Source organism: Lampris incognitus, chromosome 3 (genome assembly GCF_029633865.1).
Source record: "Lampris incognitus isolate fLamInc1 chromosome 3, fLamInc1.hap2, whole genome shotgun sequence".
Classification (NCBI taxonomy): domain Eukaryota; kingdom Metazoa; phylum Chordata; class Actinopteri; order Lampriformes; family Lampridae; genus Lampris; species Lampris incognitus.
The window spans coordinates 66,649,433-66,666,729 of record NC_079213.1 but is presented as its reverse complement, the minus strand read 5'-3'; the positions used below and the strand labels follow the sequence as shown (position 1 = coordinate 66,666,729).

The 17,297-nt window shown below is 44.9% G+C and overlaps 1 protein-coding gene across 1 annotated transcript; it reads right to left on the bottom strand.

Annotated features, from left to right (window-relative positions):
• Positions 1–4,132: 4,132 nt before the first annotated feature.
• On the bottom strand, positions 4,133–16,948 carry atg4c (autophagy related 4C, cysteine peptidase). The gene is made up of 11 exons (XM_056277286.1): positions 16,798–16,948; positions 16,579–16,700; positions 15,170–15,253; positions 13,884–14,114; positions 10,303–10,636; positions 9,208–9,278; positions 8,455–8,651; positions 7,958–8,036; positions 7,082–7,158; positions 6,450–6,569; positions 4,133–5,926 (listed from the first exon to the last, which is right to left on the bottom strand). The coding sequence occupies exons 2-11, from the start codon at positions 16,652–16,654 to the stop codon at positions 5,759–5,761; spliced, it is 1,437 nt and encodes a 478-aa protein (XP_056133261.1). The 5' UTR covers positions 16,655–16,700; positions 16,798–16,948; the 3' UTR covers positions 4,133–5,758.
• Positions 16,949–17,297: the final 349 nt, after the last annotated feature.

The window sequence follows — 17,297 nt, the reverse complement described above, 5'->3', positions numbered from 1 at the left end:
GGCAGGGGTTTTTTTTGGGGAGGGGGTTTATGGGGAGGGGGGGGTGAGGTTGCAGGGAGATGCTTGCTGACACCAGGCAATTTGAATGACTTACACTTAACCATATGTTTAAACAACCGAAACTCACACTGTGTGAATCCACGATATGAATCAACAAACAAAACAACTGTAAGGAAACTGGAGTTTTTGCTGATAAAAATGGCCAATGCACGCGCACGCGCGCACGCACACACACACTCTCAAACAGCGTGTGTCTCACCCCCCCCCCCGGGCTTTTCGCTCTCTTTTCGATCTAATTCCAGTGGACGTTCTCTCATTCGCTGCCGTGTCATCCATCACGGTCTGGTCTTGGCTGGAGGAGATCCCGAGAACCAGAGAATTAGAATAGATAGAAAAGAACCCGAACGGACTGGAAAGACACGTCCAGTTATCTCATTCTGCTACACCTAAAATGGCTGCCAAAGAAGTTTGATAACATTGTCAGAGGAATGAGCGTCACCTCACACAGAGTGAACAGAGCGCGAGTCCGGAAGACAGAAAATTGAACGGGATGCCCTACCAAGCACGTGTTCACTCTCGTGCTTTGCACGGCCTGCACACCGTTCCCGTGCGTATAAGAATAAGAACACGGACTGTGTGGCACACTTCTTACGATGGTCACCACTGTTCACTTACAAAAGCTGACCTGAAGGAGGAAAACTCTTTCTATCTTTTCCATTTCATTACTCACAACACAGGTTTTTCAGGTAGCTTCCGGGTAGCGCGGCGGTCTATTTCGTTGCCTGCCAACACAGGGCTCGCCGGTTCGAATCCCCGTGTTACCTCCGGCTTTGTCGGGCGTCCCTACAGACACAATTGGCTGTATCTGCGGGTGGGAAGCCGCGCCTGCGGGTGGGAAGCCGCGCCGTCCTGGTCGCTGCACTAGCGCCTCCCTCTGGTCGGTCGGGGCGCCTGTACGGGGGGAGGGGGGAACTGGAGGGAATAGCGTGATCCTCCCACATGCCAAGTCCCCCCTGGCGAAACTCCTCACTGTCAGGTGAAAAGAATCGGCTGGCGACGCCACACGTCCTAACGTATTCTCATGGAACGGTCCGCGTTATATCGTACGAAAAGTTATGCGCAATTTTTCGTGGGCAATCCTATGAATGTCCCACGACGCGAGCGATTCAGGGCGCCTGCGCGATCGATCCTCTGCAGTGCAGAACAGCTTCCCTCCACTACAGTTTAGGGTTAGGGTTAGGGTTGAGGTTGAGCTTGGGTTAGGGTTTTAATGGCCAAACGATTTTAAAATGTTGCATTTTCCACTGAGAATAAAAGAAACGTCCGCCATTTTTCCCACGACAGCCAGCGCCCAGGTCACGTGATCACAGCCTGGCCCACGATTGCGTGGGTCACCTACGAATTTTAGCGCGTTACTTTTCGTACGTTTTACTACGACCAGGGAACGAGAACAGCCTGGTATCGGAGGAGGGAGGAATGTGGTAGTCTGCAGCCCTCCCCGGGTCGGCGGAGGGGGGTGGTGCAGCAACCGGGACGGCTCGGAAGAGTGGAATAAAATTGGGGCGAACCCCCCCCCCCCCCCAAAAAAAGAACACAGGTTTCTCAGCGTCGGAGGCCGGATAACACGCGCGTTAGAAACATCAATGCCGGAACACAGGTTTGAAAGTGGTGCACAAACTGCAGACTTCAAAAAACCCCAAACATCCGGTGCTGAGTAAGGAGTGCTTTAAACGAAAGCATCAAATGAAGAGGATTGCAGGCGAATATTCATCGGCAGCCGATGTTTTAATATTGACAAAAGAGCTGTGTCGTTGTAGTTTTAAAGGTGATTAACATCTCTGCCCTTTTTTTTATCTCCGCCATTTCCTGCATTTTCCGCTTTGCAGCGATCCCAGGGCTCCTGCTGTCTGTATGAAATGCTGCAACCGTACATATGAAGAACGCCACAGCATGGCAGAGTAAAGGATTATCCCTAGCCATTGCCATGCTGCCACTATCAGATATTTCATAAAACTTATATTTACTGAATATTTTGTGAGGCATTCAAGGACTCTTCGGCTACTCCTTGGATAAGCTCATGATACAAATGAAATGTTGGAATTACCATACATTTCATGGAGTCTAAAAAAATAATGTGATAAAATGGTGGCTTTTTAGGCCTCAAACTATCGAGAATAGTTCTGATCTGAAAACGGGGAGGAAATCAACTTGAAGTGCTCAAGGTCAGTTTGCCTAACGACAAATCACATGAATAACACCCCATTCACAAAGGTCTCCAAAGGCGGGGGGTCCGGGTGGCGTAGCGGTCTATTCCGTTGTCTACCAAGATGGGGATCGCCGGTTCAAATCCCCGTGTTACCTCCGGCTTGGTCGGGCGTCCCTACAGACACAACTGGCCGTGTCTGCGGGTGGGAAGCCAGCTGTGGGTGTGTGTCCTGATCACTGCACTAGCGCCTCCTCTGGTCGGTTGGAGAGCCTGTTCAGGAGAGAGGAGGAACTTGCAGCGGCGGCGTCGGCGTCGGCGTCGGCGGCGGCGGCGGGGGTAGCGTGATCCTCCACGCGCTACGTCCCCCTGGCGAAACTCCTCACTGTCAGGTGAAAAGCAGCGGCTGGCGACTCCACGTGTATCGGAGGGGGCGTGTGGTAGTCTGCAGCCAGATCAGCAGAGAGGGTGGAACAGCGACCGAGATGGCTCAGAAGAGGGGGGTAATTGGCCGGAGACAATTGGGGAAAGTCACAAAAAAAAAATCTCCAAAGGCCTTATTGTCCCAATCAAGGGTCTACGATCGGATCTTAATCTCAAAAATTGGTTGGGTGAAGCTCCTACGATCACAGAGATCCTTTCTATTTCCCCTATCCACAATTGTCCCGTGGGCTGTAGGCTACAACCCATCTCTTTCAATGGACGACACCAAAATAAAATCTTTATTGACCATCTCTGTGTGCCTCCCGCCACCCCTCTCCAACCCTGGAACAAAAGGAGGACTCTCATGGTTCCCCTCTCCTGTGTGGAATCTGCTTGGCTGCGTATCAGATTTTCAGGAATCCGCAATGTCAATGACGTTATTGGCAGCTGTGTTAAACAGGAGGCCATGGTGTGTGTATGTGTGTGTGTGTGAGTGTGTGTGTTTCAGGGGTTATAGAGGAAGGGGAGGATGGGTTTGCTTTGTAAAGCCACTACCCACTTATTGCCCCCCCCCCGCAAGCCTGTGACTCATTAATCAAATATTCATACATCCCTGTAAATACATGGCGAACACAGCCGACCCTCATAGTGGCCTGTGCCCTCTAGCACAAATGCTCTTTCATGTTCCTGACAAAACCCCCGGTTCCCCTAATCCTTCTTCCTCCTCCTCCTCCACCACCTCCTTCCTCCGGCTTCAACCAGTCCACTTCCCAGCAACCCTCTCCATCTTCTGAGGCATCAGAAATGCTGCCGGCCCTTTGCTGCTGCTGCATACTTGATGTTCCCCCCTTCTCTCCACACGGCCGGGTCTGCTGTCCATTAAAAACAACGCAAAGCTGGGGACAGCGGGGCTAAATGAGGCCTTTATGCGCCTTTTTTGCCTTTGCCTCACCGCAGCGGAGACGAGAACAGATAAGGGATTCTTCTTCCCTCTCTGCCCCGGCCATCCTCACCCTTGCCCTGGCACCCCCACAGAAGGGACAGCTCTGTCCCATAAAAAGTGAGACCTTTGCCCAGAGCCGGACTCATCATAATACAAGAATTTGTATTGTACAGGAAAACAATCTGGCATTGCTAAAAACCAAGGGGGCAACAGATAGATTACCCATGGTAACAGAGCGCTGCACACAAGGATATTTTCTTTTCCTCCACGGGAGGACACAATCGCTGCCACTGTCAGCGGGTCACATATTTTCCGGTCCCTGGTTAATGGGCTGTGGAGATGGTTAGCACGTACGATTAGTTTTAATCTGCTATATTAGACCGGGGGAGAAAGGCCCCGCATTCGTTTCAACACACCACTGAGGTTTGCATCTCGCACTGAAAATGAAACAAACACATCTTTTTTTTCCTTCTTCCACTTCAACCCCCCCCCCACTTACACCCCCCCCCTTCCCCGCAATTCTGCAAGTGAAGCAAAAAAGCAAGCGAGAAGTGATTAGGAAATTCAAACGTTTTTGGCTTTATTTACTTTTGTTGCACAGCAGTGTAAAAATATACATATATATATATATATATTTTTTTTTTAGATATTTCAAATCGGTGAAATTAATCTTTTCCGAGTTCAGCAACACAAACAGAATGGTGATCGTAACGGAGCTGATGGTCAAGGAATCAATCGCCACACACGTAAAAGGCTTCCTGATATACACACTTGTAAACAATCGCAGCCGATAATCCAGTAATAGTACATGAACGTGTCGCCTATGGCACTTTTTTTTTCAACAAGGGCACTTAAACAGAGTCCTATGTAAAAGCAAATGGTAATCATGTTGAAAGTGTAGCATTGTTTACAGTATGAGTGTCACTGGCAAAATATGACAAAATTGGAAATGTCTGAATAATGCAACATGTGAAGAAGAAAAAAAAAACAGTACTCAATAATAAATACTTCATAATTTGGTGGAAACACCACAGATGAAATGAAATGGAAATGTGCTTTCAAAATATTTCACCTCACAATGTTTTCTATCTGGCAGTGCATATATCCATGTACTGTATGTAGTGTGTGTGCGTGTGTGTATGTGTGATACAGTAGAAACGTAGACATTATTCTCAGCCAAGATACCCTACTTCCAGGGGAAATGTATATTATACACATTTAAATGGATCTCCACTCATCACTGGTCTTTTTGTGCTACAGTGCACATAAAAACACGCAAAGGCAGATACTCCAGCAGTCATTTCATCTTCATCATCATCAACTTATTATTATCATCATCACTATTATTATTATTATCATTATTGCCAAGAGAAAGAAATGAACTCTAGCTTGAGCATGAGGAAATGCTGGCAGATTTATTTAAACAGTGTCTTTCCGGGTCTGCAGAGTTCGGGTGTTGAGGTGACCGAGATGGGTAGTGAATCAAGCCGCTTCGATGAAATGCTCTTGGATTTCTGCAGGCAAAGTTTTCTCCGCCCGCTCTCTCTACAGAGGAACAAGAAGTCCTTAACTCGTAACAACCAACCCTCATTCCACGGTGCACCTAGCCTCCGACTAACCACAGCCGTTTCAGTCCAGGTCTAATTAGGTCTTCAGCCCTGGGTTAATAAACGATAACGCACTTAACTTAGCACTGCTCTGCAGCATGGAAAACGCTGGCTTTACAAAGTTTGGGAACCGAGCTTGGATTCTAGCCTAATCCACTCGAGACTGACTTTATTCATTATCATCTCAAAGGACAAACTCGTCCTGGATCCTGGCACCCTCGAGTCACGGGTGTCTCATCAATACTCTGCCTTCAGTCCCCATGGTTAAAAAGAATAATTCTGCAAAAATGACAAACGTTCCTATTTATGCACCTAAATGGGCATATAGACATATAAATATTCCAGGATGCGGACCTGCCTCACAGAATGTCCAACAAGCTCACATTGCATCAAAATGACTAAAATTACTGATTTCTAAGATGTGTTCACTTTTTCAATGGAGGCTTGACAAGTTCCAAGTCCCTCTATGTCAGTTTATTTTCAGACACTGGCCTTTGAGATATTGAGCACTTCGGCTGCATCGTCTCTTAGTTCTTTAAAAGATGAAGTCCTCCGTCTGTGGTCTCAGACGCCGACATCCTGTTAGAGCAGCACAAAGTCCCCAGCAATGACAGATGCTTTCCTTGTGTTGCGGATAAAAGGCCATTCTCTCTTCTCTGGGGTCAGTCCTGCAGAAAGGTCATAATCTCTGCCATGACCCTGCATTAAAGTGAACGCTGGGTATTTCTCCCTCACTGATGGCTGCAACACCTGAAACAAGAACAGACAGTTGGGTGGGAAGGCCAGCACTGGTAATATTTTTCTTTAAAAATTAGAGTTGTCAAAGAGGGACGCATTTCTTCGACGCGCTGTTTTTTTTTTCCAGGCTGTCTCACAACACGCCAGGTAATCAACATTTTAACATAAACTGGGAGGAAAAGTTCTCCAGGTAAAAAAAACCAAAGATGTTTCAGGAGGGAAAACCCTGGTATGTGACTTCTAACCATGTAGATGAAGAATTTAGGACGTCAGAGATGTCTGATTCATGGACAAATGGTGCCACCTGCTGGTACATTGCTGTGACATTAAGCGGCACACAACCATAAACAACTAACAACATATACATACACACATTTAAAATGACTACAGACGACACCCCGATTCTGATTTTGATCTAACAACCCACCAGTTTCACCACTGAATTATTTTTAGTTGTGAACCTTCTATTTGAAACAAAGGCAATGAAGGTGTGACTCAGAAAAAAAAAACATAGCGTTGTATTGGTCTCGCCTACCTTAGACAGCTCTTTGCTGATCCTCTCATAGTCTTGCACACTCCTGGAGTAGAAACCTATGGCGCAGCTTGGATCCATTTTGCTGAAGGGGATCTTCTTTGGCGATGGGCAGTGAAACGGCTGGGGGTATCACAAAAAAGAGTGAAACTAAATGTAGATACGGACGTTAAAACTCATAAAGGCTGGGTACAAGACAACAGCAGCGGGGAACCGCGTTCTGCGTCAACACTGAATAAGCTGTACCACATTCCCACTTCTGGAAATCTGAAAAATAAAACCCGACCTTTCTGCCATCACAGCGTGCACACATTCGGAACGCCGGTGTGTTGTCACACGGTATACCTTAGCATGCGAAAGCATGAAAAGACGCTCCTGTGCTGCGGTGTGATGATGGATACTGTCTTTTATGTGTTGGGCTCGATATTCGGGTTCGCAGTATCCTACCGTGTATTTGCCATATTTCTCTTAAGCGGCAGATTCACACACCTGAGCAGCAAATAAATCAGCAGCTTGGGACTCGGTAATTGAGCAGAGGGCTGTTTTAAGATTCATACCCTTAAGTACTAACAGAAACTATTAAATTCACATTACTGTGGGGCCCCAGTCAGCTCGTCTGTGTAATTTCACATTACCTGGAGAGGGAAATCGCTAGTGCTGACATCCACAAAAGACTGACAGTAATGAGGGTCCATGTAAATCAAGCTGTCATCTGCAAGGACAAAACAAAAGACAAGTTATTCAAAAACATCGGATTATTACAAAAACGCGGCTCTCTCCAATTTCTATGCAGAGCAGCTCAAAGTCACTCGCTCGGCTTAACTGTTAGGCTTTTTTGCGTCAAATATGCCTCCCAGAAGGTTGTTGCTTTTTAATATCCACCAGGGTGGATTAAATTCTGCATAATCAGATGCGTTTTTACAAGCACATCCTTAACGCCTGCAAAAAACAGGCTGTCATTTAATTTTTGTGTGCGGGAATTACTTTTACAAACACACAATTATATTCGATCATTTGCATATGATAAATGCGGCGCCGAGCCGCGCCGTGGCAGGGAGAATGTATTGCTTGTCATTTAGACATCATCCACCACTGTATTTCAAATTGGTAAAATGTAAATGCGTAAATATTGACTGCCAAGATGTACAACTGAAGGTTCCTCCCGGCTTGTGAAGGTGATGGAGAGTGGCTCACTTTGCGGCCGGGATGAAATTTATGCATGCCTCCTATGGAAATCAATTACAGCTCACAACGTGGGAGGTTTACTCGTGATAAATGGGCGAGGCTTTGATGGGTCACCGAGAATAAAGTAAGCCCTGCCTCGCCCGCTTCCACATCCACTCCTCTCCGCTTGCCTCACACAAACAGGAATGCATTAACTTACATTAACTTTGTCCCTTCATACGAGGGGGGTATATTATATGAAATCATCTGCTACTCATCTCAATATCTCTCTCCCCTTTCTCTCTCTTTCATTTTTTTTTGTTTTTTGTGACTGGGCAAACACTAACCTTGAAATCCTACGAAGTAGCAGGCCTGTTTGGGCTTCCCTCCGATGATGCCAATGCAGTACTCCAGACTCAGTACGCTCTGAGTGTAGACAGACAAAAAAAAAGAAAAAAAAAGACACAGACACACCCAGAGACATTAGATGCACAGCACAGACACGTTCTTTCCTTCCATTTTTGCTGATGTCACGTGATAATGAAGAATCTCTGTACTCAGTGAGTTTTTTTGGTAATTACTTCCCACACTCTTTACCTTTACAACTACTACCGTTATGTCAGCTACTTCTTTGCACCTAGGCTCCTTCCATGTGTTAACTTGAATAAAAAACAGTCTCATTATTTTCAAAGACTACCAGGGAAACGTCTTGAGCAAGGCACCTTTCCTCCCCAAATGCTCCGACGGTGCTACCCGGTAACCAGCAGCAAAAGACTAGGATTTCTCCCAGATACGAGTGTGTGTGTGAGTCCCGTCTTCGGGACACGAGTTCTCCATTTCTCACCTTTACAAGGTTGAAGTACTCGGGGTTGGTCTTCTCTCCACCCAGCCTCACGGGGATGAGGATGATGACAGCTCGGCTATCTGACACAGCAGAGTCTGATGTTTGGTTGTTGAGCGGGAAAAAGGCATCTGATCTCCCGGCACAGGACTGGCTCGCCCCCGGCGCCCGGTGGCTATCCACAACATCCCCGTTATACACTGTGGACGATCAATAAAACAAAGGTCACATGGGAGCCGTTTGTCCGTCAGTATGTCTGCACATTTCATCCGTCATCATGCTCTCCATTAAGCAGTGCATTTGTCTGTTATTAATCAGCCTGTCCGTCCATCAGTCAGTCAGTTAATCCGTCAGTCTTTCTGTAAGTCTGTCTGAAGCTGAATTTGGTTATTTCAGCACACTATTTGGGATCATAATTATCTAACAAGCACAACTTCTTTTCGTCATTTACCGAACAATAGTGTGTTTTGAGTGTTGCGATATACAGGCACCCTCACACACGTGGACACAGGCCATTCTATTAGCAGTTGAGAAGAAATACTTCCGTTAAAGCTGAAATGACTGGGTTTAAGAGAGGGTTGCAGTGGTGGAAGTGGATTTAGGACAGGTATTTTTTTCCGTTGGACAGGGTGAAGTGAGCCTCCTGTCACCTCTCTCTTCTTCCCCCGGTCTGGGAGAGAAAGTAATAATGAAGGGTCAGTTTGGGCACTGTGCCCAGTCGCCCCTTCTCCTTAGCAGCAGAATCATCTTTCATACCTGTGCAGTCTTGGGAGACATAAGCAGTTATGCCCGCCAAGCCAGGGTCCGTTGACTCCTCTACAGCTTTCCTAAGGAAGAGAGGAGAGAGTAAGTTATAGACTGTGAGAGAAAAGGCTTAAGCTCTTTCGGGAGATTTTCAAACAGCTTGGGCAGGCTATGTATAGAGCTTTTACACTAATCAAACATTAGAGTCTTCTGAAATGTCCAAAAAAATGACAAAAAAACTTTACTAATTTGCTTAAAAAAAGTGCACTGGTGTCAGATCGATGCACCTACGCCAGTAAATCCTGCAGATCTTAGAACAGCAGTCCAGCAGCTATGATTTGATGATGACTGCTATGTGAATATGAGAAAAAAATAAATAAATGTCAAGCCGAAATAATTATTTTTTCATTACCTTTTTGCTAAATGTACAGCTTCCCTTTGTCTTAATACATGCTTTGACACCCCAGTTTGTTTGTTTTTTGGATTCCCCACCCTCTTTTCTCCCCAATTGTATCCGGCCAATTACCCCACTCTTCCGAGCTGTCCCAGTCGCTGCACCCCCGCCGATCCGGGGAGGGCTGCAGACTACCACATGGTTCCTCCGATATATATGTGGAGTCGCCAGCTGCTTCTTTTCACCTGACAGTGAGGAGTTTCACCAGGGGGACGTAGCACGTGGGAGGATCATGCTATTCCCTCCAGTCGCCCCCACCCTGAACAGGCACCCTAGCTGACCAGAGGAGTGCTAGTGCATCGACCAGGAGACATACCCACATCTGGATTCCCACCCGCAGACATGGCCAATTGTGTCTGTAGGGACACCCGACCAAGCTGGAGGTAACACGAGGATTCGAACTGGCGATCCCCATGTTGGTAGGCAACGGAAAAGACCGCCATGCCACTCGGAAGCCCCAGATTTTTGATTTTAACAAATGCCTCATGTCATGTCAAGTTTATTTATACAGCAATGAATCATGATTAGTTACACAAGGCTTTACATGCCTCACAGAGAAAACAGGTATGTACAGTAAATACAGAAAGTTGCAAGTTATAAAATAGTCATTATTACTGGATGAAACCATCAGCTTGTTTCCTATTTAGACTTACTTTAAGATATGAGCCATGACAGCGGGTCCATACCAGTCCCCTGCCTGCTTTCCCAGTGTGAGGCCTACGCGAACCAGCCTGTGGAGACCTAGCTGGGCCGAGGGGCTGTCTCCAAACCAGGACACCACTGTGTGGTGGTACACTTCTTTGAGGTGGGCATCTGCCTCCTCAGCAGCTCCCTGGATTTGGACCTGGGGCAAAGGCCCAGAGACTGGGGGCCGCTGGTAGCCCTGCAGAGAAGCTTCCAGGGAGGCCACAAGGCGCTTGGCTGCAGTGGTGGTCCACGTTTCTGTGTCTAAGGGCTGGAGGGTCAGCGCCTCCGACCAGGTCCAGCCTGAGGAGGAATCAATTATGTGCAGAAGACCAACTACAGTTAGTCCTGAATACAGATTTAAGAAAGTAGCCAGATGTAAAAATAAACTTTTTTTTGGGATTGGGGTGGCAATTAAGGGATAAAAGAAAATGCCTTTAATAAATTAGATCCTTCTCTCTGAAGAAACTTGAAGTTTGTTTTTTTGGGGGATTCCCCCTCCCTTTCTCCCCAATTGTACCCGTCCAATTACCCCACTCTTCCGAGCTGCCCCAGTCATTGCTCCACCCCCTCTGCCGATCCGGGGAGAGCTGCAGACTACCACATGCCTCCTCCAATACATGTGGAGTCGCCAGCTGCTGCTTTTCACCTGACAGTGAGGAGTTTCGCCAGGGGGACGTAGCGTGTGGGAGGATCACGCTATTTCCCCCACAAGTTCCCCCTCCCCCCTGAACAGGCGCCTCGACCGACCAGAGGCAGCGACCAGGACACATACCCACATCTGGCTTGCCACCTGCAGACATGGCCAACACAGTTGGTAGGGACGCCCGACCAAGCTGGAGGTAACATGGGGATTCGAACCGCGATCCTCGTGTTGGTAGGCAACAGAATAGACCCGGACGCCCTTGAAGCACCTTGAAGTTTTATGGTCAAAATACAACAAAGTGATTTAAACAATTTTAACTTTACATAATGGCAAACACATAGGGGGGGAAAAAAACATAACAAGTGAATGATTTCTTAAGTCATTGTTTGACTACTCAAAGCCCCACCTGGAATATGACACTTGAGAACTAAGAGCCTTTCAGAACTTGGGAAATTAAAGTTTTCAATGTAAATTTCTTCTTTCACAGAAACAACCCTGAGTGCTTCAGTAAGAGAATATGCACATACTATTGTGAAATGGTCCAATTACAAGCATCTGAGTGTCTCAGTATTTCACTTTTACAGTGCCTTAGTCCTACAAACAGGGTGGGCGCCTAAGGTGGAGAGAATGGGAGTGGCCCAAGCTATAAATGGAGACGGTAGAGTCTGAACCATTAACATTATGACCTTGCGCCAAAGTGAATGGAAATTAAATTGATCAATAAATATCCTTAAGTGGCCGTTAGTCATTTTATAGAGAAATATTTCATTAATGACATATTTCAGATTTGACTGAAAGACAAGTTTTAAATATTGTTTTCTAAATGACTGCATTAAACTTGCAGTCAAGTGAAGTGTGGATCGATAAAGTTCCCACAGTCAATAGATTTCTATAAAGACCAAGCCAACTTTGCTCATCTTGAAAGTCTTGCATCAACAAAATTAAGCTTTCTCTTTTAAGTTGAGAACAAGAAGACTGAATAAGAGTTTGACCTTCTGCATGGCCTTGCAAGTATTAACCCACTCAGAAGTGATGGTTGACCGAACCAGTAAAATACTTGCAGCGTATTTCCAACAATTTTGCACAGCCTAATTTGCGATTAAAAGCTCTTCAATTGTGCAAGAAATAACATAAAAATTTAAAGCCCATTCATATGGCTAGATGATGACAGTGTTACGGAAACCTGTTGTGAGGCCTCTGATGAGGACCTTGTCCTGGGGCTTAGGCCAAAACTAAATGGTGTGTAACTATGTAGCAGCATCAGCTAGATTGTAGCTGATGAGATGGATAGTAGGTGAGCATTGAGAACATACTATAATGGGATAACGTAGAAATTCCAACATGTCTATCCAGTGATTTTTTTGTTTTACATTTTTCTTAACCTTTGGGTCAGGATACAAATGAGTATATACTTGTACATTTCCAGTGGGTCACTACAAGATAGCATAAGACTTGTGTATTCGCAAGCTCGTCTCAGATATCAAGGCTCAATTTTTTTGGGGGTGTTGTAAGCTGAAAGAAATGTTCTAACCTTGGGTTTAGGCTAAAATATTTAGGGGTCCAAGCATGTAGTGCTGGAAACCTACTGTAATTACATTTGTGGCTGATTTGATTGATGATTCAAACATTCCTTGTCATTTAATGTCGAAATACTTCTCCACCATTGCAGCAAAACAAGCAATACATTTACTCAATGGATGAACTTAAAGCGAACTATTTTTTGCTTTACCATAGATGAAAAGTAATTTGTATGAATTTCACAGAGGGAAAAAAAATCCATTTATATATTGTAATTGCAATATATTGGGAAATATTAGGTAGATTAGGAAGGCTGATATTACTTTTCACCTGCCCTTGGCTTGATCTGCAATAAGATATGATCAGTGCGGTATGGTGTTAGAATGTGTGTGGATGCTGTCGGAAGAGGTTTCATAGTACTCCGTAGGGCGGTCATCATCTGCGGTAAGAGAGGCCTTAAATGCAGTTGATGAAAAACTGTAAAAAGCCAATGGAGTACATGTGTTTGGTGTCTGACATGTCGACTTTTTAAATCTTAGAATTCTTATTTTCCACTTTTCTCCTATTTTCAGATTGGACAGGACGCCTACCCCCCCCCCCACCCCCCATTAGTAAATTTTTACAACTACTTTTTATGCCAAACGAATTATTCTAAATACTCAAGACAGTTCTGCCACAGTGGACATTAACATTGCTGTCATATCACTGAACTCTGTTCAAGACTTCAGACTTGCTAGCTGACATACATAGATTAGATAGATAGATAGATAGATAGATAGATAGATAGATAGATAGATAGATAGATAGATAGATAGATAGATAGATAGATAGATAGATAGATAGATAGATAGATAGATAGATAGATAGATAGATAGATAGATAGATAGATAGATAGATAGATAGATAGATAGATAGATAGGGATTTATATTGTGTTATCCACCAAGAAGAGAATTTCTGCTAAGCAAACATGCTAATTTTGGGCCTTGGCATTCTTCATACTGATATACAGCTGAATGTGTTTACACTTTACAGATTCCCAGAACAATTAGAGCATAATATTATTGCTCACTGACGCTCCTCCTTAGCAGTTAGGAAGATTTAAGTGTCTCAACAGTGGTCATTATATGAAAAGGAAGAATTTCCCATTCATTTTCCCTGTCCACATTTCTCCTGCTGATCTGAGCATTCAAATCTCCAACCCTCTGGTGACACGTCCACATATGTAAACTTTTGGTTACAACTGGCCGTTGAATTAACCAGCAGAAAGTTGTGCATGATTAGCCTTGTGATTTTATTGCAAATCACGTAAAAATGACTTGATATTGTCAGTGAGATCAATGGAGGGTGCAGGGTTAACTCAGGAATGTCACAATTATGCCACTCACCTCGGCCCAAGAAGTGCAGAATAAGAGCCTGAGCCAGCATCATCTGCCCAGCCCTCAGCATGCAGCCCCAGCCACAGTCGGAGGTAAGGTTGGAGCCGGGCAGGGGAGGTAATTCCTCCCTGTAGGTCAGCCACACACGGGATGTGAAGTCCCTCCGAAACGCCTCCACATTCCCCATGACAACATCCTCATCAGAGGCCTCACAACAGGCTTCTGTAACACTGTCATCATCTAAGGCAAAGAAAGGCCATGTGACCAACCCAGTGTCTATTTTTAACTTTTTTCTGCATGCTCCCTGAAGCTCAAACATCCGCTGGCCCATGAAGATATTCTCACAGTTGCCACCCAGTAGAACTAGAATTTTAGTTTTGGTTGCTCATCAATCAGTTAAAAGTTTTCTACTATTCAAAATATTTTGGCCAGTCTTGTTTTTGACCTTATGCGTTTGCCCAAGTCTCAAATCCAGGCCCATATGAGTCAAGACAGTTGACTGTCATATATATATATAAATACGGATACAGGAAAAAAATGCATTGCAGTACAGGCCTGTTCCGTGCGTCTTGCACCCATCAGCTGCTAACGATGAGTGCGAGATGCACGAAACAGGCCTGTACTGCAATGCACTAAAACTTTCCATTGTAGTACAAAATGGAATAGACCGCCACACCACCCGGACACCTTTGTATATTTTTTTAACATACTGTTTAATCAGAGGGTTGTAAAATGAACCAAATTATAAATTAAGGACAGAAATTATATTCCTACATGCAAACTGCTCATTCCTTTCTGGCCTGATGTCAGGTTTACTTATGGTTGCTGGGCTAGGTGGTCATCACGATGACCAGCATGATGACCACCTAGCCAGTACAATACAGTATGGTGTGGGCAGATTTTTGGCTTTGTGTATGTGTTTGAGGGCAGTCAATATAGATTTCATACCATTTCGTGTTATTGTATAGGGTTGTCATTATCTTGGGTAAGACAGGCCTAAAATATAACTTTTTTAGGGACAGATAATGGTAGTAGGTCCCAGTGGTTATGATTTCTTATATGACAATAATGATGATGTGTTTTCATTAAGCTAGGAAGAATGACGAGTTAGAAGCTTTGCTTTTGATGTGTGATATCTTTGTGAAGCATCCTATCTAGTCGCTATGGAGCAATATACATTTTGCACAATTGTATGCAATTCTGTGCAGTGTTGAGAAACCAGCATAGAGCTTTTCTATGTGTTTGTGTTTATCTTCACCCATTTTGTGTGTGTGTGTGTGTGTGTGTGTGTGTACCTTCAGCCTTAAAGTGGTAACATTTTCCTAGAAGGAACACCGGGGAATTTCTACTGAAAGAGGTCTTTGATTTCAGAACCCAACCTAAAATACATTAGGAAAATGGTTATTTATGAAATGTTGGCCGAAAAAAAGATGTAAAACAAGATGTACTATTTTACTATTTACTAACACAACAACAACAACAACAACAACAACAACCATTCAACTCCTTGAATTTAAGTCTTGATTCAAATTCCAGAGCTCTTTGCCCATTTTATTTACCTGCTATCCTGTCTGGGGGTGGCCAAGGGTGGATGTTGTAAAAGTTAATTCCCCTTCCCAAAAGTAAACAACAACATCCAAAAAGTTGTGTCTGACAACATATGAATAGTCACTACATAAAGTGAAGAAGACAAATCAATGTGGACAGGGCATGATAAAGAAATATACAAAGGAATAACTCAATATGGTAGACTATTATCTCGTAGGGTACCACAGTCTCTGATCCTTATCCTGTGTTATTGTGTATTGTATCATTTGTATCTCCAGTCTGTAATACCTAAATGTTGGAACCTGGGGGGTAGTCATTTTGGAACCAGAGGGACATTCATTCATTCATTCATTCATTCATCAACCGCTTCTCCGGGGTGGGGTCGCGGTGGCAGCAAGCTAAGTAGGCACTCCAGACGCCCCTCTCCCCAGCAACACCCTCCAGCTCCTCCTGGGGGATCCCAAGGCATTCCCAGGCCAGATTGGACATGTAGTCCCTCCAGTGAGTTCTGGGTCTACCCCGGGGGTCTCCTCCCAGTTGGCCGTGCCCGGTAAACCTCCAAAGGAAGGCGCCTAGGAGGCATCCTAATCATGGTTCCCGAAACACCTCAACTGGCTCCTTTCGACGCGAAGGAGCAGCGGCTCTACTCCGAGCTCCCTCCGGATGTCCGAGCTCCTCACCCTATCTCTAAGGCTGAGCCCAGACACCCTACGGAGGAAACTAATTTCAGCCGCCTGTATCCGCGATCTCACCCTTTCGGTCACTACCCAAAGCTCAAGATCAGATGAGGGTTGGAACGAAGGTTGACTGGTAAACTGAGAGCTTTGCCTTCCGGCTCAGCTCCCTCTTCACCACAACGGTCAAGGGATATAACGATTTCTTGAAACCAAATGGCCTTTTTTTGTGTGTGCCTATTTTTGTGTCTGTGTCCCTCTGAATATATCTTTTACCTTTGCATTTAATGTCTAATAATACATTACATATCAAGTCAAACCTAGCCAAGCTTACCAGAGCAAATGAACTCGTAGCACTGTATCATAAAGGCTAAAACAGAGGTACAGGCTGAGGGAAAAACTTGATTTCAAGGGTGCAAATGGCCAGAGAGCTGTATGGTTCTGTCTGCCGTGGCCTCTGGCCAAGTATACGGCGCACTTACTGTATTTCACATTGTGCCACGCTGACAAGAACTTTGTCTTCAAATTTTCCACCTCGTCGACCCCGTTGTTCTCCATTTTGACCACTAAGGAATGCAACCCATCCCAGGGTAGCAGACGAGTCCTTGTACACAGAGAAACACACGCACGCACACACGCGCCGTTAGCTGTACCAGAATAGTCTAAGATGAAATCATAGTTCACAGCGAGAATGACAATACCTTAAATAGAGCTTCTTCGATCCATTTTTGCATTTTTTTTCACTGAATGTTATTGCCCTATACAATTATTCAACAGTGGAGAATACAACGATAGGATCGTGCTGTCACTACTTTGCTGTATAGCTAAACAAAAACCAGTGATCGGACCCGGTTAAAGTGGTGTTTACAGTTTGAGGAAGTAGGAGAACGAATGAAGAAACTCTCGCGGTGTGTTGAGCACAGTAAGGGGAGAGAGTCGTTTTATAGTTTACGTGCTCGCGGATAGGCGGCGTCTGGTCACTTTCCGGCAGTTCCAGTACGACTCCGCTATTGTGGGTTATCTGTTGCTTTTAAAACACGCGTACTCGTTTGTGAGCGACGCATGAAAAAAAAAGTCCGAGACGCTGCTAAAACATTAATCTAAAACATTAGTTATATCAACGTTTATTATCCATCAACAACCGATGGGTGGTAATTGTATCCCAAATTAGCAGCCGTTTAAATGAAATTATGTCCAACTA

Bases quoted from the DNA above. Each gene is read 5' to 3' on its own strand.
- atg4c (XM_056277286.1), bottom strand. From the start codon at position 16,654: ATGGAGAACAACGGGGTCGACGAGGTGGAAAATTTGAAGACAAAGTTC. The intron at 14,115-15,169 runs GTACACACACAC...TCTTTGCCTTAG, and splicing joins TTACCACTTTAAGGCTGAAG to ATGATGACAGTGTTACAGAA. The intron at 10,637-13,883 runs GTGAGTGGCATA...ATTCCTCCTCAG, and splicing joins TCTGCACTTCTTGGGCCGAG to GCTGGACCTGGTCGGAGGCG.